A 24,227-nucleotide genomic window follows, 5' to 3' on the forward strand; every position below is an offset into this window, starting at 1 on the left:
CCATAATGTGTCTTGGATATTCCAAGTTTCTGGGCTAATATCCGCTTATCAGTGAGTACATATCTAGTGACTTCTTTTGTGATTGGGTTACCTCACTAAGGATGATATCCTCCAAATATATCCATTTGCCCAAGAATTTCATAAATTCATTGTTTTTTATGGCTGAGTAGTACTCCATTGTGTAAATGTACCACAGTTTCTGTATCCATTCCTCTATTGAGGGACATCTGGGTTCTTTCCAGCTGCTTGTGGACGTTGTACATCGTGGTGCGGAGCCTAGTGCGCACCACGATGTACAACGTCCACAAGCAGATCCTAAATCTGATAGAGTTCTTTATTTAGCTCTGTACCCCATTTTTTAATGGGATTTTTTGAGTTTTTGGAGTCCAGTTTCTTGAGCTCTTTGTATATATTAGATATAAGACCTCTAAATATTTGGTTAATTTCAGAAAAGTGGAGTAGTTGCTCAAAATTTGGGAAACAAATTTTCTTATGCTTTCATCTTATAAATAGGAAATGTAAAAAAGAATCTTTTTGCCACTTTTCAATATAACTCACACAACAATTATAAACCAGGAGTTAAAAGAGTGCATGTGCCCGCCTAGACCAGGTCTGCTTATTTAGCAGCCTAGCCATGAGCATCCTCTGAACTACTGCTCAGGAAACTCTTAGCTGCTATGCTGAATAACTGGGGAGTATTGTTTTCCTGGTGGTTGTTTTACTGAAATGTAATTATAGCATTTCTCCCTTCTCTACTTTTCCCTCTAAACTCTCCCATATACCTCCATGGTCTCCATCAAATCCATGTCTTTTTTCACTAATTAATATTGCATGCATATAAGCATATATATGCAAATATATTCTTAAATATAACATGTTCTGTCTGGAATATAAAAAAAGAAATATTGAGGGCTCTGAGGATATAGCTCTGTGGTACAGTACTTACTTAGCATAGAGAAGGTATTAAATTAGAAAATTAGCATTAATATACATATACACAAATATGTATACTGTATATGTATATATACTGATGCACACAATACACATACCAGTAATTTACAACACATATAGGTGTGTGTGTGTGTGTGTGTATAGTAAATGAAGGCAGGATAGAAAAGACACTTCTAGAAAATACAGAAAAACCTACTATAGGAAACAGTTACTACCTACAGGGCTATAGGATAGCATTCAACCCAAGGAGAGAAAAATCTAGAACACCCATTCCTTTGCTCACCCCTCTCACCCTGACAAGGCAGAAAGCCATATAGTTCAATCTCATTTATGTTGATGTGATCATTGCTCAATGGTCAAAAAATTGGTTGAGATGTCATATAGTTGGTGGGGACAGTTGCACTGCCAGGGAAAACTTTCAGGAAAGCCTGTGATCAGCCAGAGACTCAGAACAACTTCATGGAGGAACCAGACGTGTCTGAACCACTCTAACACTGACAAAGCCTACCACTGATGCTGGTGATTGTCTTAGTTCACTTTCTGTTGCTGTCATAGAGCACCCTGACAAAAAGCAACTAGGAGAGGAAAGAGTTGATTTCTTCTTGCAACCCACTCTGGAGGGAATTTAGGGCAAAAACTCAAGACAGGAATCTCGGGGCAGGAATCAAAGTGTAGATAACAAAAGATAACTGCTTACTTTTTCCACCTGGCTGGCTCAATCTGCTTTCTTATTCTACCCAAGACCACCTGCCTATGGTGGTGCTACTACCAGTACTATGGATCACTTCACCCTTCAGCATCAATCATTAATAATAATTTAAAAATGCCCTACTGACTTCTTGATAGGCATTTGGCAGAGGCATTTATTTTCAATTGCAGTTCTATTTCCCAGAAAAATATAATTTTGGTGTCAAGTGGACAAAAAAACTAAGTAGGAGGAAGAGAGAAGTGTTTAGAGATTCTGAATCTGATATCTGCATGCAAGTTGATATAGGGTGGCCTGGGAGCAGACACAGAGCTCTATGGCTCTGCCAGCTTAAGAATGGTATGAGTGAGTCTCCTAGGGAAAGCCGATGCTTCACTTGTTTTTCTAATGTCCCACAAAAGGAGCAGGCCTAAAGCTATGGTCACGCTATACTGAGTCCTACTATAACATGTGCTAAGTAATCTGAGTTAGAGGGAGTAGCTGGAGTTAGAGGGAGTAGCGGGAGGCAGTGACTAAATACAGGTGTGAAGACAACCTGCAAGGGTCTGAATGCATGAAATCATTGCCACATTGGTTAGGTGCATAGCTTTGTAAGACATAAAAACAAATCTCTGTACAGTCTATCTCTCTGTGCCTTCCTTTCCTCACCTGTAAAGGAGTATATAAAGTATATAATGTAACCATAATATAATACCTGATAAACAATTAGAACTTTAAATAACAGCAGTCACATTGAAAGTTAATTTGTAACTGCTGTTAAACAAATGCAAATTCTGTTCACTTCCACTTAGAATGGTGCTTTACAGTCCTTAGCCTAACTTTGCCTGAGACTGGGCTTCCAATGGAAACCATGCTGGCTCCTGAGCACTGCTCAAAGCCAGGGACTGGGTAGTCCCCGCCAGCCATCTCCAACTTCTCTCAAATGGAAAAAGGCACAGAGTCAAGCAAATTTGTAAAGATCTTCAGCTCTGACCTAATTTGCTGTCCTCTCCACGATGTGGGGGGTGGGACTGAAGAGGAAGAACCCATTGCTCAAAGCCTACAAACCTGTGCTGGGCAGCCCCTTCCCTGCCTTGCCTGACTGTCTCAGTGAATCAGGCCCCACTAGTACTGTTACCCCTGTTTAAAAAGAAGCAACCAGAGAAAGGTGGAGCAGCCTGCTAAACACGGCACTCCTAAAAAGCCTCCGAGCCAGGATCTACACCCCCTCTTTTCTGTCTGGGTCAGCTAAGCCTTTTGAACTGCCTTGCTCTCCTCCCACACTCCATCCCAGACATCAAGGATCTTAACTGCTGATAATTCATTCCCATGCTCTGATTTACAAAGATGAGTGGGTGAGCAGTTTCTTTTTTGTCTGAAACGTATTATTTCAAAGTTAAGCAAATGGAATGTAAGCTACGAAAACTCAAAAGGCACCACTCAGGGGTTCACTGGAGAAGTCAGGGGCCCTCAGCCTCCCGTGTCCTGCTTAGCTTTCCACCTGGCTCTAAATTTGGAGAAGGGGAAGGAGCTAGATGGGGGTACAGCACTCCACCAGGGGCCTTCTTTTCTTTCCTATAGCAGAGTTGTTTGTCTGATTAACCTAAGACTTGACTCCTGTCCAGGTTAAACTCACCATTTCTATGTCTAGGCTCTTACTCCATTTATCTCCCTAACACCTCCCCCACCGCCCCTCTCCACTCTTCAACTAAGGCAGGTGCCCTCTAGCCTGTCTCCACTCAGTCCTCTTCAGTTTCTTCCCAGGGGACACATGGCCCTGCTCTGCAGATGTTATTTCACCTTCTTGCATCCAGGACGACCAGACTCCTTCCTCTAACTTTCCTCTATCGGAGGGGCACTTCTGAGAACTTTGCGAGGAATGTAAGACTGTAAAAAGTGGAGCAAGCCAATAGTGAAGTCTCTCTCCACCGGCTCTGGCTGCCAGGCCCTCTGCAGTTCCAAGCTAGGATCCCGAACTCCAGCTTCCTTGTGGCGGGATGGAGCCCCAGAAGATTGGCGGTGCTGTAGATGGGCCACTAGGCTCGGCATCGGGTCCCCCGGATTTCTGCTTTGTCCAGTGTTGGGGGGTGAGCAAGTCCGGACGTCCTGCAGGCGCGAGCAGCCCGGCTCACAGGGAAGCTGAAGACAGGTCCACCCAGGGATCCAGGCTCTTCTCGCCGGCCTGCCCACGCCGGGCCTCCGCTCCCCTCCTTCCCGGCTCCCGCCTCCTCCCGCAGGCTGCGGGGCGGCCCGGGGCCTGCCTCTCCCGGCGCCTTCACTACCGGGTCAAGCCGCGGAGGGAGGGAGACGGCGGCGAAGCCTTCCCTGGCGCTCCACTCGGTGCGCGCGCCTCCTCCCTCGGCTCGCATCCCCCAACGCCCCCCCCCTCCCCGCCGCCCGCTTGCATCCTGCCAGTACAGTACAACTAGTACACAGGCACACACGCGCACACGCGCACACACACACGCGCTCCCTACCGCTGCCACTGCAGCTGCCATGGATATCGGCTAACAACACAGAGGCCGGCGAGCGCGCGCGCGCTCCCCACTCGCAGCACGCAGGAGTGGCCCCCGGCATCCCTACCCTCCTCCCCACCCCCACGCCACCCGCTCACCAGCTCGGCCACTGCTCGCGCTGGCTCGGCCGCCGCCACCGCCGCTAACGCCGCCAACGCCACCACAGCTTCCTCCGCTGCGGGGCCAAAGCCTTGAGTGTCATTCAAGGGACAGCACAACCTCACCCAAGCTCTCCTACCTCTGCCCAGCCGTCCCTCTCATCCTCCCCCTTCCTCCGCCACACTCCATCCAAAGAAGAGGGAAAGCGCGGAGCAGAGGGAGAGAAAGGCAAAGTCTGCCACCCTCTTCCCTTGGCCCCCTTGCTCCTCCATCCCGATTTTGACTCCCAGACCCTCCTTCCCAAAGGACCCTCAGGAACTGAGGCGACTCACCCTACTGCCATGTCCAAAAGCTTGAAAAAGAAAAGCCACTGGACTAGCAAAGTCCACGAGAGTGTCATTGGCAGGAACCCGGAGGGCCAGCTGGGCTTTGAACTGAAGGGGGGCGCCGAAAACGGACAGTTCCCCTACCTGGGGGAGGTGAAGCCCGGCAAGGTGGCCTATGAAAGCGGCAGCAAGTTGGTGTCCGAGGAGCTGCTGCTGGAGGTGAACGAGACCCCCGTGGCGGGGCTCACCATCAGGGACGTTCTGGCCGTGATCAAACACTGCAAGGACCCCCTCCGGCTCAAGTGTGTCAAGCAAGGTGAGCGCAGCTTGTTCGGTGCTCTGCCTGGCGGTGGGACCCCCCGGCGTGGGGAGGGCATCAATAGGGTGGGCGCGAGTGTTGGATGGGTATATGCTGCGCCACCGCGGGGTGGGGTCCAGAGAGCACGGTAACTGTGTTCGGAGCATTAGTGGGACCGGGACTAGGGGTCTGGTTGGCCGGCTAAGCCAGGTGGTAGTGTAGCAGGCAACTTAGTTTGCCCAGTTGGACCCTCCCCTTTGAAAGATGTTTGGCCTTGTCTGACCTCCTCTGAGCTTTAGGCCAAATAGAATGTGCGCCAGTGGCATGCCCACAGTGGACACAGAGCTTTCGGGGAAGGAAGGAAGCAAGGGAGGAGGAAGAAAGGAAGATGGAGCAACTTGAGGTGCAGAGGTGTCGCTAGAGAGATTGAGAGAAGCTCTGAACATTGGGGCAAGTGGAGACCCCTTGCAGGATATCCAAAACTAGTCTGGAGACACCTTGGTCCTTAGCGGTTCCCTAGGGATCACTGACTGGAGAGGAAGGAAAGGGTTAATTGGTTTGGATGCTTTGACAGTAGTGTTCAAGTAACTTTTTCCCTGCTTCACTCCTCGGTCTTTCTCCCCCGCCCATGGTCATGTCATGTGGGCACCGTGAGTCACGTGCAGACTGACTAACCCTAGAGATCGCCCCTGGCCAGCAGGCAGGAGGAGGGGCAGAGATTAAGAAACAGGGAGCTGGGCAAGCTTTCTGTGTGGAAAGGGAGGCAGACTGCGGCAGTGCAAGGATTCCCCCAAAGTATTTTTCATTGACTGGGATTTTCTTATTGACTAGGATTTCTCTGTGGTTGGACTCTCCTCTAGCTCCAGACATGGGGGCATGCTTGTGACATAGAGGTGGATGGAGATGCAAGCTGGTCACAGCCCAGGATCCCTGTGTTCTAACTTGGCTTCTGACAAGTCTCTTCTAGGCTGTGAAGTTAATTTAGAGAGATTGGAATCTTGCTGAAAAATGTCTTTGCTTGAAATAAAATTGTGGTCCTGAGAGAAAAGTTTCATTAGAGGAGACTTTATTGTACAAATGTAGCAGCGTGCCTTTGTTTTCCTCTGGTGGTAATGCAGTTTCCTGGGTGGCACAGGTGGACAGGACAGATCTGTCTCAAACATACCAGTATAACTGGTATGACAGTTTGTTGTCTATTGTTATTTGTCTTGCGCCAGTGTTGAAATTCTGAGTATTACTGTATTTTGAATTGCTATTCATGCCGTGATCCATTATGAAGAAATACTATAGAGCAGTTGTTTTTTTTTTTTCAGAATAAAATTAACCTGTCCAAAAAAAAGTTCTGAAGTAAACAAGAGAGAACAAAGGTTCATAAACTTCTCTAAAGCTAAGCTGTCAAGGAAGCAAACATCTTCAGTGGAATTTATTGAGTATTCGTCATATGTCATTTTAGATGATCTAATGTAAACACGCAGTATTATATGACACTGAAGAAGATGGGTTAGTATCCTAGTATTTTCCAGAGTGACATACTCTGAACTCATATTCAGAACATTGTGTTGCTACACTTTATGTTCCGATACTGCATAATAGCAACAGATAACAAATGTGAAGTTCAAGGTTAGGATTCAATCTACTACAATTGACCAATACCATTATTTGTTGGTAAAAATATTGGTGTTTGCAAAGGAAAACAACTGCAAAAGTTAATGCTTTAAAAATATTTGTTTATGGGTTGATGGTTTATGGATGGGTGAATGGATATGCCCACTGTGTGATACGGGAATCAGAAAACAGCCTTTGAGAATCATTTCTCTCCCACTGTTCTGTGGGTCGGAGAGGGAAATTGGGCTTGCCAGCCTCACAAGCCCAAGTTAATACATTTCCACAGTGATTGTTTTACTGCGGTTCCCATTGATCATTTTATTCTGATGCCTACATCTTGAGACAGATGTTGGCAAACTTTAATACTCATAAACTATAAGTGTTTATGAGTATTAATAAAATAATTAAAAGAAAATATTATCTAGTATTAGCAATTTACTAGAAGAAATCCAGAGAGACATTGGAAAAGTGAAGGCATAAAAATTGTGCAAATTAAGAATCTGAGATAAGAAATGGGATTTTTTTTTTTTTCTGGCCTACTCTGTGATAATGATCATGATAAAACTAGGGCAAATTTGGGAAGTCTTTCCCTTGGGGAAGCATAATCTCTAACAGAACAGAGCTGGGAGTGATGCTGTAAGATGAGGTCTCCCTACTGGTTCTTGGCAAAGAAGCAGAAAGATCTACAGAGGCTGATCCCTACCCAGCCTTGATTTTAGCTAAAATTGATCCTGATCAATCAGCTTCTTGCTTCTATTTTGTTTGGAAGAATATAGCTGTTCAGATTCAGTACACTTTTTATGGACTGGGATATCTAGGTGAAAATCTTTTCACACTATATGTTAACCCTTAGTCTGTCAGTCTCCAGGTATCCAAATATAGACATTCATCCACAGAATTAAAATAGACAGATATAAATAGATTAATTATCTATATTAGCTTTTGGGAAATCTATAATCATATATGTTTATTTAAATGTAGTGATTCCTATATATTCTCTTATAAAATTGATCTTTTATCAGTGGTGATTAGATTTATTTAATTATAATTATGAGTAAGTGAAAATTGCCAGACATTAAGTATAGAGTCTGTGATTGTTGGGTTTCAGTAGGGTTTGTGCTTGTTTGAAAATTTGGTAGAAGCTCTTGGCTTAGTAGTTCTATTTCTAGGGAGAAACAAGAAAAAAAAAAAAAAGTAGAAAAAATATAGCATAGCCAGAGAACTCAAACATGGCTTGCTAGTGAGGCGGATTTTTTAAAATATTAATGAGATTGATTTTAAAGTTTAGTTAAATATTTGACATTATGCAGAAACTACATGTATAATTATAGCAAAAAAAAAAAACTTGGGGGGATTTTGTGAGAAATGGGAGATCTGTATAATAGAAAGCACTAGCAAAATATACCCCAAATAAATTGCAATATTTACCCAACTTTTACTTACTTTTTGGCTAATTTTACATTATAGTTATAGCTTTATAATTATCCTAACTTTTAAAGAAAGTGAGAAACTATTATTTTAAGACATACTAAAGAAGACAGGTGTTTATAGTTTTTCTGAACTGCTTAAATGCAAACTCATTAAAAAGCAAACAACAACAACAGAACCCTCACAACTTTTCAACACATTTCAACAGATTTCTCTTTACTATCATCTTTTAACCTACAGAATAAACTCTACATGAAAAATACCATTTCTATTTATTGGTGATATCCTGTTGATTCTCTAAACCATTCTTTTTATTTATAATAATCTTTTCTTACCAATAGGTTTAATTATAAGTCAGCAATATTGTATGCATTCTCATTTTTCCATAGGACCCTGTGAAAAGAGCCCCTTGGGTGATCCTGAGATACAAGTTGAAGTGTTAACAGTTCTTTTCTTTGGCTTTTCCTTTACCTTTGTTGCTAAAGTTCACAGCAGCCGGTTACGTAGACTGTCACGTTCTTGTCCTGTATTCTTTAAGCTATGGCTCCTGATGCCTGTCAGGCTACGCAGGGACCTACATAGCCTGGATACAATGGAAAATAAGAGGCAAAAACTTTTATAATTCTTATCATGTAGAAGGTAGGCCATTAAAAGCCTCTGAACTTCACTTTTAGACAAGACCTACCTTTAAAGAGAAAAAGATTCACATTTATTAAGAGTCACTTTCTTCTTCACTGACTTCAGACTAATATGATGCGTTAGATTTCCACACTGCCTTTAACTTTTGGGGAGTGAGATCCAAAGTATGTCAGTTTTTGCTAGTAAAAATTGATTTTATTTCATAGAATTTGAGTTATGTGAATTTTTTTTATTCAAAAATAATAAAAGTGCTTTAATATGCTGCTCAGCCTAACATTTGTCCAGTGCTAGGGTTCAAATCCAGGCCCATCTATGTGCTTTAGAAATGCCCTGTTATTGAACTATATCCACATTTACTGATTAACTATGTTAAGAAAATGTTGGTTAATAAACAATTAAAGAGTTTGTGAAGGATACTTCTGTGGTTTCCCACTGTCTGTAGCAGTTTTGTCTCTTTCTTTGCTTAGTTTTTGTTTGTTTTACTGTTTTAATGGCATGGCTTTGAATGCTAAGCATGATCATCCCTTTCTCATGCATTTGCTTTGAATGACAATAGTCTTCAGGTCAAATGTCAGCTTAAGATGTGTGGTCATTTCTGCTCTGAACATTCACACGGTATGTGGCTTTGTTACTGTTGTTTGTTGGTTGGTTGGTTGGTTGGTTGGTTGGTTTGATTGGTTGGTTGGTTGGTTGGTTGGTTGTTTGGTTGGTTGGTTGGTGTGGTTGGGGTTTTTTTTCTTTTTTTGCTGTTGTTTGTTTGTTGTTTGGTTGATTGTTTTGTTTCTGTTGTTGTTTGTTTGGTTGGGATTTTCGTTGTTGTTAGTGGTGATTGTTTTCTTTAATGTTTTTGAACCTCCACTACACTCAGTTTCAGTTTTAGTTGCGTGAAACTCACACATTCACTTTCATAATGAGAAAAAAAAATGTTTGCACATTTGACATGCCTTCTGTTCAAACAATGACTTTCAAATGCATAGCAGACCCTGGTGGCAACATTTCCCTTAGGACATGGGAGAAGCAGTTGTGACCTGTGCTGTCTTCCTTGCAGGTTACCTGGCTTTGATACCCAAGAGCATGATCTGTATGAACATGTTTTCTAAATGGGAAGGTAGCAGTTTCTTAAGGGTAAGAAGGAACAGCTGGGAATGTAATCTACTGGAATTACTCCTCATGTGTTGTAAGACCTTGTATGCTAGCTCCTGCCGTGTCAACAATCATTAGCCAAGTTACACATGTAAATCATAACATGGTTTGCAGGTAGTAAGCACTATGTAAATGTTAGTAAATCTTATTCTAAATATTTGGGCCATTTTGAGGCACTTTCATTACTTTTAATCTTCAAGATATTTTTACAGTATTTTTAATTAAGAGTGTGTGTGTGTGTGTGTGTGTGTGTGTGTGTGTGTGTGTGTGTATGTGTGTGCATGAGCAGGTGCAAGCAAGTTCAAATGCTAGTGGGGGAGTTGCCATTGCAGACAGATGTGAGCTGCCTAGCATGGTTCCTGGGATTCACACATGTGTCCTCTTCAAGAGCAGCAAGTGCTCTGAACTGCAGAGCTATCTGTCTAGCCCAAGGTTTCAACACATTTTACTCTTAACTGTGATTAATTAAATTGGGAAAAGAAAAAGGAAAATACTAATGTCTAATTGGTCTTAAGTGCAAAGTTAAGTTAGTAACAGTGTTTTCTGTACAATAAATTCTTTTATAAAAAGCATTTCATTGATGATTATTGCCATTAAATGCAAAGACATGTTCTTCCACCTTTAAAAAGTAACTTTCATTGATGTCTTCATTTATAATGATTTGTTTTTTATCTTAGGTTTTAGACCAGTTCTCCATCTTACTAATGCTGTGAAATTTAAATACAGTTCCTCATGTGCTGGTGACCCCCAATCATAAAATTATATTTATTGCTACCTTATAACTATAATGTTGGTACTGTTATGAATCATTATATTAATATTTACATTTTTGATGGTCTTAGGTGGCTCCTGTAAAAGGGTAATTTGAACACCAAAGGGACTGTGATCCACAGATTGTGAATGACTCCTTTGGACAGAGCTTGTTTTCACCCTCTGTGTTATTCTCTTCTAAGTATATCTTTTCTCCTTAAAACCTGACAAATATAATGAAGCTTTTACTCTAATTTTGACAACCATAAAAATCATGGGATTCATTTTGCATAAAATATTTATATATATATACTTTTTAAACACCACAGTAGCCAGAAAGATCACATTATAAATGGAACTTTTACTTCATAGCGACAAATCAAGTTTCTGTTCAGGATGAGCTCTAATGAAACCAAATTAATAAGTGACCATGGTTAACGCTGTATATAACAAAGGAAATTACACTAAATTCAGCAGAATTACACATTGCACTTGTAATAGTGGCTGTACCATAACATAAGCGAATGTCTGTGTAAACCAATGTCACAAAAGATGATCACAGCCTTAATATCTCTATGGATAACACTCTAGTGACTTTAGCACTGCTTAAGTTAGTCCCAGCAGTGGTTATGGTGTCAGCCTTGCTCAGCTGCAGGTAGCAGGGTCCTGCGGCTTTCTTAATATTTCTTAGTACTGTCTGCCACTCCTCCTTTTAAACCTTACCTTTCTCCCCTTTGTCTCCAAGAAATGATGACACAATCTTTCCCTTGATTTAAAATGAACCATGTTACACAGACAATTTACTGATGAACCCATAAATGCTAAGGCCGGCTAACTAAAGACCTGCATGGGGCTGTGTGTCTGCTGTATAACACTGCTATACAATGTTCACGTCATCAAAGAAAATTAGTCAAGGTGCCTTCCATTATGGAAATTGATTGGCATTTAAGTAACTCTTGTAACAGAGTTGTGAAAATAATTCTTTAATAAATTTAAAATGTAAAGTTGGGTTTGATATGTAGTTTTGAGCATTTTGGACAGTCAGGAATTAACTATTAAAAGTTTTCTTCTTTGACTACTGAATATACATCAATGACATCCAATAGATCCTTTTCTGTAGCCTAATAAGGTAATATTTTGAAGAAGTTACTGAATTGATTTAAAATAATGTAATGATTAAATGGCTTTATCTACCTAGGAAATTATATTATTTATATATATGTTACATGAATTACATGGAAGTTTTGTGTCATGTAAAGCTATTTTACTTAAAAAAATACCAACATTATCCAAACCATAACAGATACTGTATCCAATAGTAATACACACGTGTATAAAAAGCATTTAAGTAAGCTTAATGTAGAAAGTAAAAAATAAAATAAAATTCTTGTCTATACTGATACTACCAATTACAAAATTTTTAGAAAAAATTTTGATCTTTATAATGTCATTTAGTGAGGGGTATGTATATGAAATCACAAAACTTTTCTTAAATAGCCATGGATGTTTTTAAAAGATTACTGTGAAGTACCAGGAAGAAAAAGTGTTGAGTGAAAAAAATATTAATTGAATACCTTTCGCATGACACTTTGTTTTCAGACATTTAAAAAAAAAAAATCATGTTTCCCAAATTGTACATGGAACTACCATGGATCAAGGACAGCACAAAAACTGTTTATACACCACAATGTCACTAAATCAATCATAGAGAACTGGGAGAAAATATTAGTCCCAAAAGTGATTTTATGTTAGCACTTAACGCTCATTTTAAAGATGAGCTGTATTGTATATACTAATATTTTGTACTGGCATTCATAGGGAAGGACTGATAGATTTGGGATACACTTATGCTAACAATGGTGACTAGTGCCAGAAACCCACAGATTAACCTAGCAGCATACTAAGCGGATTAAAATCTGATTAGCTGTTTTCAAGCATGAGAAATTTTCCGATTTGAAATGTTTCATGTTGCACCTTGAGTCTGCCCCTCAAGCCCGAGTTTGCCCTTCCTTGCACTCCATGTGGTAACGATAAAGCATTCTTTAATTGGGCAAAGTTTGCTGAGAAACAAGGGAGTACCTAGGCTTAAAGCATTACTGAACCCTTCCAAACAGCTTGGTTCCTTTCTAAAAGCATACTGAGCACAGATAATTCTAATCCTGTCTTTGTAGCAAGTCTGCTACCAAGCAGGGGGGTGGGGGCGGGGAAGGTGGGGTGAGGGTGGGGAGTGCAGTCTTACCTAAACAGAAGGAAGTTGATCTTCCGTCTGGATGAGCAACAATGTTGTTGAAGAAGACGGTCTTCTGCATTAGAAGTTAAAACACCAAAACCCCGCTTCCTTTGAAACATTCCTCCTTCCCTGTAGCTGGATCTCCGGTTCCTTATTACCCAGAAGTGTCTATGCTTTCTGACTCTTCAGTGTGAAAGTTAGCCAGGTGAACTGCAAGTGTGTTCTCCATGACTGGATACATCCAATGCATGTGTGTACCACATACAAATATGAAGGGCTCAGTTACTAGTGTTAAAAAAAAAATTGTAAAATAAAAGGATTTGTGTGTGTGAGCATATAGCCTTAATGACTTGGATTTCTTTTTTTCCTATTTATTGAAAGAGATTCCTCTCACACATGGTCCATCCTGACCCCCCCTCCACACCCTCCAGACCCTGCCTACTTTCCTTCTCAGTATCCACTCCCCCTCCACTTCCTCTTCAGAGAAAAGCAGGCTTCCAAGACACAACAGCCAATCAGAACAAAATAAGATCCAATAAGATAAGGTGAAAGTCCTCACAATGAGGACTGGACACAGGAACCCAGAAGGAGGAACAGAATTCCAAGAGTAAGCATATTTTAATAGTGAGCAGAATTGTAAGTCTGATAGTTTCAGACCCTCAAACAAATCAAATACTCAACTTTCTATAACATGTTACTTTTAAGGATTTATATAAAAAATCAAAATTTCCCTTTTATTTATTTTTTATAATTCAGTCAATATTTTACTCCTTCCCTGTCTGCTCTCCCACACTTCCTCATCCCATTCCTCCTCTCTCTTGTCTCCAAGAGGATTTGCCCTCGACTCCTACCCCCAGAACACCCACAATCTACCACTGACCCTCCCACCCCACCTTCCACATTGACCACCCTTCAGGCCCCCACCCCTCATGCCACCCCAGGCATCCTGAGTGATCTCCCCACTTCCTAGGGCCTCTGAGTCTCTCACTTTCCCACTGAGGCTAGACCAGGCAGTCCTCTGCTGTATGTATGTCTGGGCCTCGAACCAGTTCCTGAATGCTGCCTGATTGGTGTCTGAGAGATCTCAGGGGTCCAGGTTAGTTGAGACTGCTGGTCTTCCTATGGGGTCACCTTCCTCCTAACCTTCTTCCAGTCTTTCCCTGCTTCAACCACAGGGATCCCCAACTTCACTTCATTGGTTGGTGTAGGTATCTGCATCTATCTCAGTCAGCTGCTTGTTGGGCCTCTCAGAGGACAGCCATGCAGGCTCCTGTCTGGAAGCACACCATAGATAGCATCAGTAATAGTGTCAGGCCTTGGAGCCTCCCCTTGAGATGCACCCCAAGTTGGGCTGATCACTGGACCTCTTTTCCCTCAGTCTCTTCTCCATTTTTGCCCCTGCAGTACTTTTAGACAGGAACAGTTCTGTGTCAGAGTTTTTGACTGTGGGATGGCAACCTCATCCCTGCACTTGATGCCCTGTCTTTGTACTGGAGGTGGACTCTCAAAGTTCCCTCTCCCTGCTATTAGGCATTTCATCTAAGGTCCCTCCATTTGAGTCCTGAGAGTTTCCCACTTTCCAGGTCTCTGGTACTTTCTAGAGGGTCCCTCCGTCTCCACCACCGAGATTTCCTGGTTCCATTCATTCTCTGGCTCTCAGACTTCTCTCCTGTCTCTCCCTACCCATAGCTGATCATGTTCTCCTTTTCCCCTTTCCCTCCCTTCTCTCACCAGGTACCTCCTCTTTCTGCCTCATATGATTGCTTTCTTCTCCCTCCCAAGTGGGATTGAAGCATCCTCACTTGGGCCCTTCTGCTTCTAAACCTTCCTGAGTTCTGTAAATTGTTTCCTAGGCATTCTGTGCTTTTTTGGATAATATCCACTTATTAGCGAGTACATACCATGCATGTCCTTTTGTGTATGAGTTACTTCCTGAAGACCCAGCTATACCAACAAATCAAATTTTTTAGATTTATGTCTTTGTATCAAGAAGTAGACAGCAAGCTGTGTAAAAACACCATATACTATCCTTGTAACATTAATCTTAACAAAAGAATTAACAGCTACGGAGAATTCTTGTTCATCAACTGGATAATATATTTGCATACTGTATAATTTTAGTTGGTTTAAATGTCTTAGAGAAAAATGAGACTTTTATCCAATAATAAGAATTTGGGGCAGTGAAGTTATAAAAATGTAATTATTTAGAAAAAAATGAAATTATACCATACCTCTATATTTCTGTACAAAACAAAGATACTAGCATTTAGAAATTTAAAATGAAAAAAAAAACCCTACTGTTTAATTAGCAGGGCTACTAAAATATTTTGCCATGAAATAAAGACAATGCTACTTTATCTGATATAGATATTTTAAATGAGAAACATTTTCCTTTCAGCAACTTAATTCAGTGTTTATGAACTTGTGTCTACTGGAGACCAACTGGTAAAATGTATACAGTTAATGTTTTCTTTTATATTATAAACAATATCTTCAGTCATTATATTAGAACAAAAAAGTGTCATCTTGCATTTTCTTACATCTCAATTTTATGTTTTAATGCTTTTAAATTTATTTTTACCTGATAGACTGAAGCATCAATATTGTATATATTGTAGGGGTACCATTTGATAATTCAATTTAAGAATATGTCTTTAAAGCTTAAGTCACATGAGACACATCTGTCTATTCAAAATTATTATTTTCTTGTAGTATGAACCTTATAAATCTCTTGAGGCCTTTTGAAATGTAGAGTGCATTCTTGTCTCTAGTAGCCCTTCCACACAACAGCACAGCTGGTTCTTTACACTTATCCAAATCCAATACAGTAACTATGAATGGACCTTGAAATTCAGCTGAATCACCTTCATCTCCTCATGTAGAAAGCATCATGGTACTCTTTATTCTTGGGAATATTAACCACAAAAGAGGTGTGCTTCATTTAAATATCTTTTAAGATTCATCTTAGCGACAAAACTATTAAAGAAGGACTTGGTTGTCTAGCTAGAATGCACTTCCCTTTCCCCTTTTCCTGTCAATTTCATTTTGTTAGAATGTCAGCTCTATTCATGAATGCACATGTCAATGTGTTGATTTGTTTTCATATCAGATTGGCTACAGTTCAAGTGACTAAATCCCAACTAGTCTGATGCAGACAAAACAGTTCCACATTTTTAACAGTGATCTCTTCATGAAATGGCTTGTAACCCTGTTCTGAGAATTGAGAAGTAAGAATTCCTTTAGGGGACTTTGAGAGATTTCTGAATTCTTAAAATAAGATTAAAGAATAAAATAATATTCCCTCCTTGGACTGAAAGTTCTAATCATGGGAACATGGCCAGAAGCAGCTGTCAGCCATCCTGTGATCATGGACCACTCTGCAGAAAATGGGAAGAGGGCAAAGCTGATAAATGGAACGCCCTGGCTCCTGGATGTACATCTGGAATAAGGAACCAGTTGCTTGACCTCTCTTATAACCAAAGCACACTATGTTTATAACATTTAGTTTGAGATTTCTGCTGCTTGTAGGAAAATCACACTGGTTTATTAATATAAAATATGCTTAATTCCAATCTTCTGTTAGGAGAAGCAAACACTGTTAATGATCTTGCAAAATCAAAAGTGTGGAGAATACATCAAAATGCACTTTGTCACTATTTCAGCTCAGCCAAATTTTGGGTATTCTTTATTACCTCACTCAATTCTGATTCTGTTTTAAACCTGAGAAACTTTTCATCATCTTGAGATTAAAAACTAGGAACACAAATCCGTTTTAACCTTATCTAAAATGGAACATATTCAAGAAAGCAAATCAGTTACAAAAATATACCAACAATGCATGCCAAATTCAACTTGAGATATTTTTGAATTATAAACTGTTTACAAGTGTATGTAACATTGATCCGGGAATGTATGTAATTATAAACTGACTCATCAAAATGTTCCAACTCCACTTACTTAGGACTTGAATTCATTTACTAAATATTCACAAACTGGTTTTTGGAGCCTACTTTTTGGCAGGCACCAAGCTAGTGACTACATATGGATTAATAACAGCATAATGAAGACTATCATATAGTCAAGGTCTTCAATTTGTGCCACATCTTTTGTGATCTGATTTCAAAAGCTGTCAAGAAAAGTAAAAACAAATGAAAAAATAACTTATTGGGAAGAAAATGTACCAGGAGGCCTTAGTCCCCATCATCATGCATGGGGTTTGAGTAGCTCCAATCTTTGTACATAGACATCTTCTCCGGAGCATATGTGCCAAGAACCATGCTAGCAATGCGACAAGGGCTCATGAGTCTTGGTCACATCTAAAGAATTTATTATTAGTGTATAATAGTTAAGAGTGCAAAGGTCTAGAGCAAGAAGGCTTGGATGCCAGTAATAGAAATGTCACATACTAGATGTCAATCTAAGAAAAAAATATAATGTGCACATTTATACCTTAGATCCTTAATTTGCAAAATTTGTATTGTTACATAATTTTTTCAGAGTGTTAAATGGATAGTTTGTTACAATGCCTATCATATGCTTAGAATCAATATGAGCTTAATAACTGATTGTTACTTATATAGCAACTGTATTGTACATTAATATTTAATTTAGCTAATACTTACTAAAAATAATAATATTTAATCCAGTGCATTTTCTAAAAGGCATATGTGAAGCTAAAAGTCACCTTTTATCTCTTAGGTCTCAAGCAATGTTGATGGAGCAAGGATTACTGATTAAGTAATTCCATGAGAACCTTAGCAAATGCTTTCAGAAAAAAAAAAATGTACAGAGCTGTTGAGATTCTACAATTCATGAGTTGTGACAAGAGTTTCCAATTAGTAAACTCAAGAATTTGATGTAGGAGGTAATGAGAAAAGAGCTTGCAGAATGGGAAGTCGGCCATGCCATGGTAACATACTGAATTCTAATGCTTTAGCCATTGTGAATAACAAACTTATACGAAGTGCTTCCTATATATTAGGCAGTTTTCTCAGTTTTCTTTCTTTTTTTCTTTCTTTCTTTCTTTCTTTCTTTCTTTCTTTCTTTCTTTCTTTCTTTCTTTCTTTCTTTCTTTTTTTCTTTGGATTTTCGAGACAGGGTTTCTCTGTATAGTCCTGGCTGTCCTAGAACTCACTCTGTAGACCAGGCTGATCTCGAACTCAGAAATCCGCCTGCCTCTGCCTCCCAAGTGCTGGGATTGAAGGCATGCGCCAACATGCTTGGCTTTAGGCGGTTTTCAAACCACTTTGAATACATGCATTTCATTTCTCAAATGACTCTATAAGGTAGAAGTGATCACCTTTCATGTAGGCCACATAACAGCAGAGCCAAAATCTAGGAACACGGACTCTATAAATATCTTATAACATATCTAGGGGAGCTTCCATACTGTGTTGGAAATGCCCTTAGAACAGAATTAGTGGGCTCAGATTTGTTTAGTAATTTTTCAGGGAGTGAACACGTCAGTAACATTTTTTGGAACATATTTAGGAAGTGAAGATATCGAGCTGAAGGAGATTTAAGATGCAGATACAAAAGCTTCGGAGGCTCCTGGATGTTGAGAGGAAAGGGTTTTAGGCCTTCAAACATAGCAAAAATGGTGGATAGAAGAGGGGCGAGCCAGGAACCAAATAGGTGGCAAAACCTTCAATATTTATGAGCAAATGGAGAAAATAAAGAGCGTTGCTTTACTTTCTCATTTCTGATGGCTGGTACTATTTGTTAAGATAGAAACTGCAATCAAAAGTCACCAGACATAGACAGCAGAGCCGATATTTGCAGCATTTAATTTGAGGTACCTGGAAAGTGTCTCTCTGACTAACGTGGTCCTAAAGTCAGAACTTCCTGCGTAGAAACTTACAAAACATGCCACTATTCAATAAAACGACTAAAGACAAAATAACAATAGAGACATTGTACTATCTAAGTTTGAGAACAGGCCCTGAGCTTCCACCAAATAAACCAAGTCTGTAATCCGAGCTGTTTTACTGTGTTGTGCTTGCCACTGACAGATGCTGCTGAGAGTTTCAGACAAATGAAGTCCGGAAGGTTTCCATTGCCATTGCTTTTGGCACACACAGAAGGTCACCTTCATTCTGGACCATTTCAGTGTAGATGTTACAAGTACCCAGATGTCCCACAGAATAATTATTGGAATGAAAAAATATTCACAGAGTGTATACATTCCACTCCTTCATGAAACATGTTGAGTGGCTAAAGTGAAACGAACCCTAAGGCATGGGTATTTTGTTGGGCTGTGTTTGTGCTCTGTGGTAGAACAAGCTTTAAATTCTTTATTTGTGCCAGAAATGCACATTATTTTACCTCCAAAATATTTTCTAGCAAATCAAAATCCTTTGACTGATTTATTGAATAAAATAATTACCTGGTGTCTTCTGCATCATGATAAAGCTGGGGCTGTTGTTCAAGCAACCTTACAGATCAGATCATATGTTCCAAGAGCACAGGCATGAGGGACTAATGGGGTTTACCTAAAACATTCCATTTACTGTGCTAGTAAAGGAATGAATAAATGTACTGCTTTTGGAGCACCTCAGAGGGGAAAGGTGCGGAGTGCAGATCTTAGAAACTGAAGAGTTCATTGAGTGTCATTCCCAAACTCACTCTCCTTGTTTGCTTGGGGTTGATTTTTTTCTGAGTCTCTGTTTCCTCCTACCCCTTTGAGTTGTATTAGTAAACATGTTATCATGTGACAAAATAAGTGAAATAAAGTTATTTTGGATCAAAGTTTCAGGTGTTTCAGCCTGTGGTTGAGTTGTTATGTCACTGTAGATATGTCTATATCCTTATGGTATGTGTGTATGGTGGATGAAGCTACTCACCATTTGAGAGCAGAAAAGCAAAGGGGAGTTAAGTGTGAGGGTCTGTATATGAGACCATTCAAAAGGATTCTCCTAATAACTTTGTCCAACTAGGCTTCACTATCTGCTAGTAATTTCACCCATGTACTTTCCAGTGGGTTAGGAAGTTAGCACCTTCAAGATGTATTTATTCACTGGCTTCAGTAGAAACAGGGACTGAGAACACAGCCCTTACACCTGGTCATTTTTGCAGAATTCTTTAGAACCAAACCAAGAGGAGATTGTTTATTAGGAAGAAGTCTTGTAATGTGAGTGAAAAACACTTTATAAAATTTTTAATGTGGTAGAAGTAGGAAAAAGATGTTTGAAGACTGAAGATGGGGACTTAGAGATTGCTCACAATAAAAGAAAATTTGAGATTGTCCCTAACTCTGGAGTAAGAGTTCAGGAGACACAGTATGCAAAACAGAAAGAAGATAACCAGAGGAAGGTGTCTGGATTACATCACTGTGCCTAGGAAAGGTCACCATTAACAAGGCAACTTATAAAGAGTTTATTTGGGGGGCATCCTTATAGTTTCAGAGAGTGAGACCATGACTATTGTGGTAGGAAGCATGACAACAGACAGGCAGGCATGACACTAAGATCTTACAAAATCCACAAGCATGGGGCAGAGAGAGAGATAGAGAGCATTAGAATAGTGAGAGCTTTTGAATCCCCAAAGCCCACTCCTAAGACACACCTCCTCCAACAAGAGCGCACCTCCTAATCCTTCCACATACTTAAAACACTGTGGACCATGCATGCAAACATAGGAGCTTATTGGTAAACACTGTTGTTTGAGCACTGTCTACTGTTTGTCATATTCATCTTTCAGGGAAAGGGACACTTGAGTGTGGTGAAGAAAGAAGATTTTGATTGGCATTGACAGGAAACAAAGTGGAGCGAGGCTGCTGACTGTTGTCAGGACTGGAAATTAAGTGAGATATGGGACCTATTGTGGAGGTAGATTGAACTAGAATTTATATTATGTTAAATGAGAGATAATAGCCAAAGCACAGCATCTCCTATAATCTCTGGGCTAAGGGGATGTGAGACACAAGAGCTCTGGGGCCTCACTGGTCCACTAGTCTAGGTGATCAACAGACTTCAGTCGCGGTAAAGCTACTATCTCAAAAAATGAACAGAACAAAACAAAGCACCTTCTATCAAGGAAGATGGTTCAGGGAGATGGAAGAAAACAATGAATATCAACTTTTCCCTGAATCCTGTGTATCCCCACACAACAAGAGATACACAGAGAAAATATTAAAATGCATAAATGACAGCATTAAAGACAGAAGTAAGAGGAACCGTGGCGTCAAATTCAGGCTTGTGACCCTGGAAAGGCTGCAGAGTAGAAGAAGACATAACTACAGAGGTTAGAATTTGATCCATACAAAATTGATTCAGGCAGTTGTGGAAGCAGAAAATCATCACATTGAAGAAGTGTAAGGACAAGCAGCATGTTGGGGCTGAAAATGACTCAGCAGTTAAGAGCACATTCTACCTTTGCAGAAGGCCACAGTTTGTTCCCAGGGTCCATGTTGGGCAGCGTGCAGTCCTCTGTCATTCTGGACCCAGGACACTCTGATGCCTCTGGCTCCTGCAGGAACCCACACTTAAGTGCACATATCTAAGCACATCAGTATACCTGTATGCATAAAATTAAGAAATAAAATTAAATAAATAAAATGTAAGGAACCATACCAATTTCAGAGCTATTTCAGAATGTATATAATTAATATGATAATATTCACAAGGTTGTTATACATAGTATTTCACTTTGAATTATCAAGGTTAGGCACTAGAATTTGGGATTGTTCACTAAATGAAGTTTTAAAATGTCTAATTTGTATTTTGAGAAGATTTTTCTTATTTTACTTTTCCCCATGTAATGCCACTTAAAGAACAGAGTTTTAAGAGAAAGTGGTATCTGGTAACATACTGTGTGTGAGGGCCTGCCAGATGGCAAGTCTGATGTTCAAACATAGTTGGCCATGAGTCTGCAGCTCACAAGTGTATTGGATGTGCGGCTACAAGAGTAGAGATTTGTTTTGTACAGAAATAGCAACAGCCATATAGGGAGCTCTGGTCCCCTTAGAAGAACAATGAGAATAAGACATCAATGGTGAATATGTGAGGACTGTTTACAATAATAGGCTAGCATGGTAGAACTGATGGCGTACTCCATTCCAAAGGCTAATAGACCAGAAAGCCCATAAAAGTCAGTACTCAGTGTTAGTCACAAGAGGCCCAAGCCAAAGTCAGTGAGGGAATTAAAATTCCTCTTTACTAGAATTGTAGTATTTTTAACAGAGGTCAAGGTAGTATACCTATAATAATAGTAATAATAATAATAATAATAATAATAATAATAATAATCCAGTCTTCTTAAGTTATTCTTTTAATGTACATAAATTTCATATATATATATGTATATATATATATATATATGTATATATATTTATGTATCACTATACATGGCTCTAAAGATATTTCTGTTTCACTAGTAAGTCAATAAAATCAAATAGTAAGAATTCTATCTTTATGCTATCTTTGCCTGTCTTTTTCTTTCTAAGCAAAGGTTACAGTAGTTAGACAGTTCTCTACGTTTTCATTCTATGAGGGGCTATTTTAAGATGTCTCTCTTTGACCATGACTGTGATGTTCTAAGTTATTTTTAGAGTAAACTCTGAAATGCAAATGTTCTCTAAGTGGCACCAAAGTTGCTCTTTGAGATGTCTGTAATGAATCACTTTTCTCTAACATGTAAAATAATCCAAAGATCTTGGTAGAAAGCTCTATAATATTTATCATTTTGAAAGCTCAATTGACTATGTCTCAACTGACTTGATATTACGCCATGTACTTCAGTGATGGAAGATTTTAACTAATAACTTTTAAGGAAGATTTGTAGTTTTAGGTCCCAGAAATATGGAATACTGTGAACATTATCAGTTTTAAAACATTGATTCAATTATCCTGTCTAGACCTGGCATGTGAGAATAATATTTAGATTCTCCTGAGACTTACTCTACCACAAAATCCTTATTTCCTTTAATTCAGTAGGACAATAGATTCACCAATGAAGGTTTTAAATGTGTCACATGAATTGGAACAGGAACACATCAAGGCCAGGGCAGCATACGATTCAAAACCATTTCACAGATTCCAAGAACGATTTCTGGAAAAAAAAAAAAAAAAAAAAGAATATTTTAAAATCATTGGTTGAGTGAATGAAAGAACGTGTCTTCTTTGTGGCTCTAATTTTACTTGAATCACAGTACATTATTAAAGGATCTTCAGTGAAGTAGAAACAATTAGTGGGTAACTGGAGCCATAAGGGATTCAGTGATTTGCATAGGGAGTATGACTAGGTACAAATTGCACAGTGGAAGTGGGCCATATGGAAGGAACACAGAGTAGATGGTGGCACCTTCCATTACAAAGGCTAACAGACAATAAAAGCTGGTTCTGCACATTAGTGACAAGAGTGCCAATCCAAAATCAGCCAGGAAATTATAATTTCCCTTTACTAAGCAGGATGGTCAAAGCTAACTCTGCTAAAGACTTAACCTGACTGGGCAAAATTCTCTCATATCAGAAAGGGTCCCCTACTTCACTGGTATTATGCTGATTTAAATGTAAGGCCACCCAAAGGCACTTTGCAAGATATACCTAAAGTATGCTTGATTAAGTAACTTGGTACCCTGCGGTCCAGTCAGGTTGACACATAAAATGATCCTATATATACATACATATATATATATATATATATATATATATATATATATATATATATATCTGTATATCTGTACAATTAGCATATAGCTATTTCATCCTGTAAGCATATTTAAAAAGTATTTAAAACAGCTGAAACTTCTTTTGTATATGTTAGATCTTGCTATAGTATACTCTGGTAGATTTTTTTGTAAGTGTGAGCACATCTTAGATCATCCATGATGGACCTTTTTTTCCACAAAATATTTGTCTTCTCCAAAATAAGTTGTAAGTGATGCTTTGAAATGCACTTTCATTTATAATTAATCTAAATGAACACTATCCGACTTTATTGACTCTCATTTTTCACATTATGCTGATGCCTTTATGAATAGGTGCCTGGATGTGTCTAATTAAAATGTCGTATGTTAAATAGCTTAACAATGTGCACTATATCCTTGCTATGATTCAAAATAGTATGAGCCCTTTACAAAGCCAGGTTGCTAAGACAATTATCCATCAGCAATAAACAGTTTGGCTGCTAATGGCAGAGGCAGCTTAGAAGTTCTCTTAGAATAGAGATTTTTTTTTTTTCTCATTTGGAGAATTGCCTTTGTTCTTTTCCCAAAAAGGAAGTTTTGTTCTAGCTAGTAATCATTTATGGCTTTTTAAGAGAACTGCTGTATTTGAAAATGTGGAGGTAGCATATTAACTAGTTCATAGTAAGAAAATGGTATATACATTTGCTGTCCTTTTCAAAATATTGACTTGCTGTTTTTGTGATAAGAGTCTTTTGTTGTATAGCCTTGAATATCCTCGTACTTTCAATTATAGCCCAGGTTTACTTCAAACTCAAGGCAGTCATCCTGTCTCCAAAGAGCAGGAATTACAAGCATGCCTCACAGTGTATACATTTTATTTTCTCTGTCAAAATAAGTAAAAAATAGTTCATTCAGTTAGAAAATTTATAGTAT

At 39.4% G+C, this 24,227-nt stretch overlaps 1 protein-coding gene across 5 annotated transcripts in view; it reads left to right on the top strand.

Annotated features, from left to right (window-relative positions):
- Window positions 1–4,272: 4,272 nt before the first annotated feature.
- Window positions 4,273–24,227, top strand: part of Magi2 (membrane associated guanylate kinase, WW and PDZ domain containing 2) — a 1,405,204-nt gene continuing 1,385,249 nt past the window's right edge. For all 5 annotated transcript variants that reach the window (XM_021191616.2, XM_021191614.2, XM_021191615.2 and 2 more), the window contains exon 1: window positions 4,273–4,893. In XM_021191616.2, the coding sequence (XP_021047275.1) occupies window positions 4,593–4,893 (301 nt within the window). In that variant the 5' untranslated portion in view covers window positions 4,273–4,592. The remainder of the gene's footprint in view (window positions 4,894–24,227) is intronic.

This window comes from Mus pahari, chromosome 2, assembly GCF_900095145.1.
Source record: "Mus pahari chromosome 2, PAHARI_EIJ_v1.1, whole genome shotgun sequence".
Classification (NCBI taxonomy): Eukaryota; Metazoa; Chordata; class Mammalia; order Rodentia; family Muridae; genus Mus; species Mus pahari.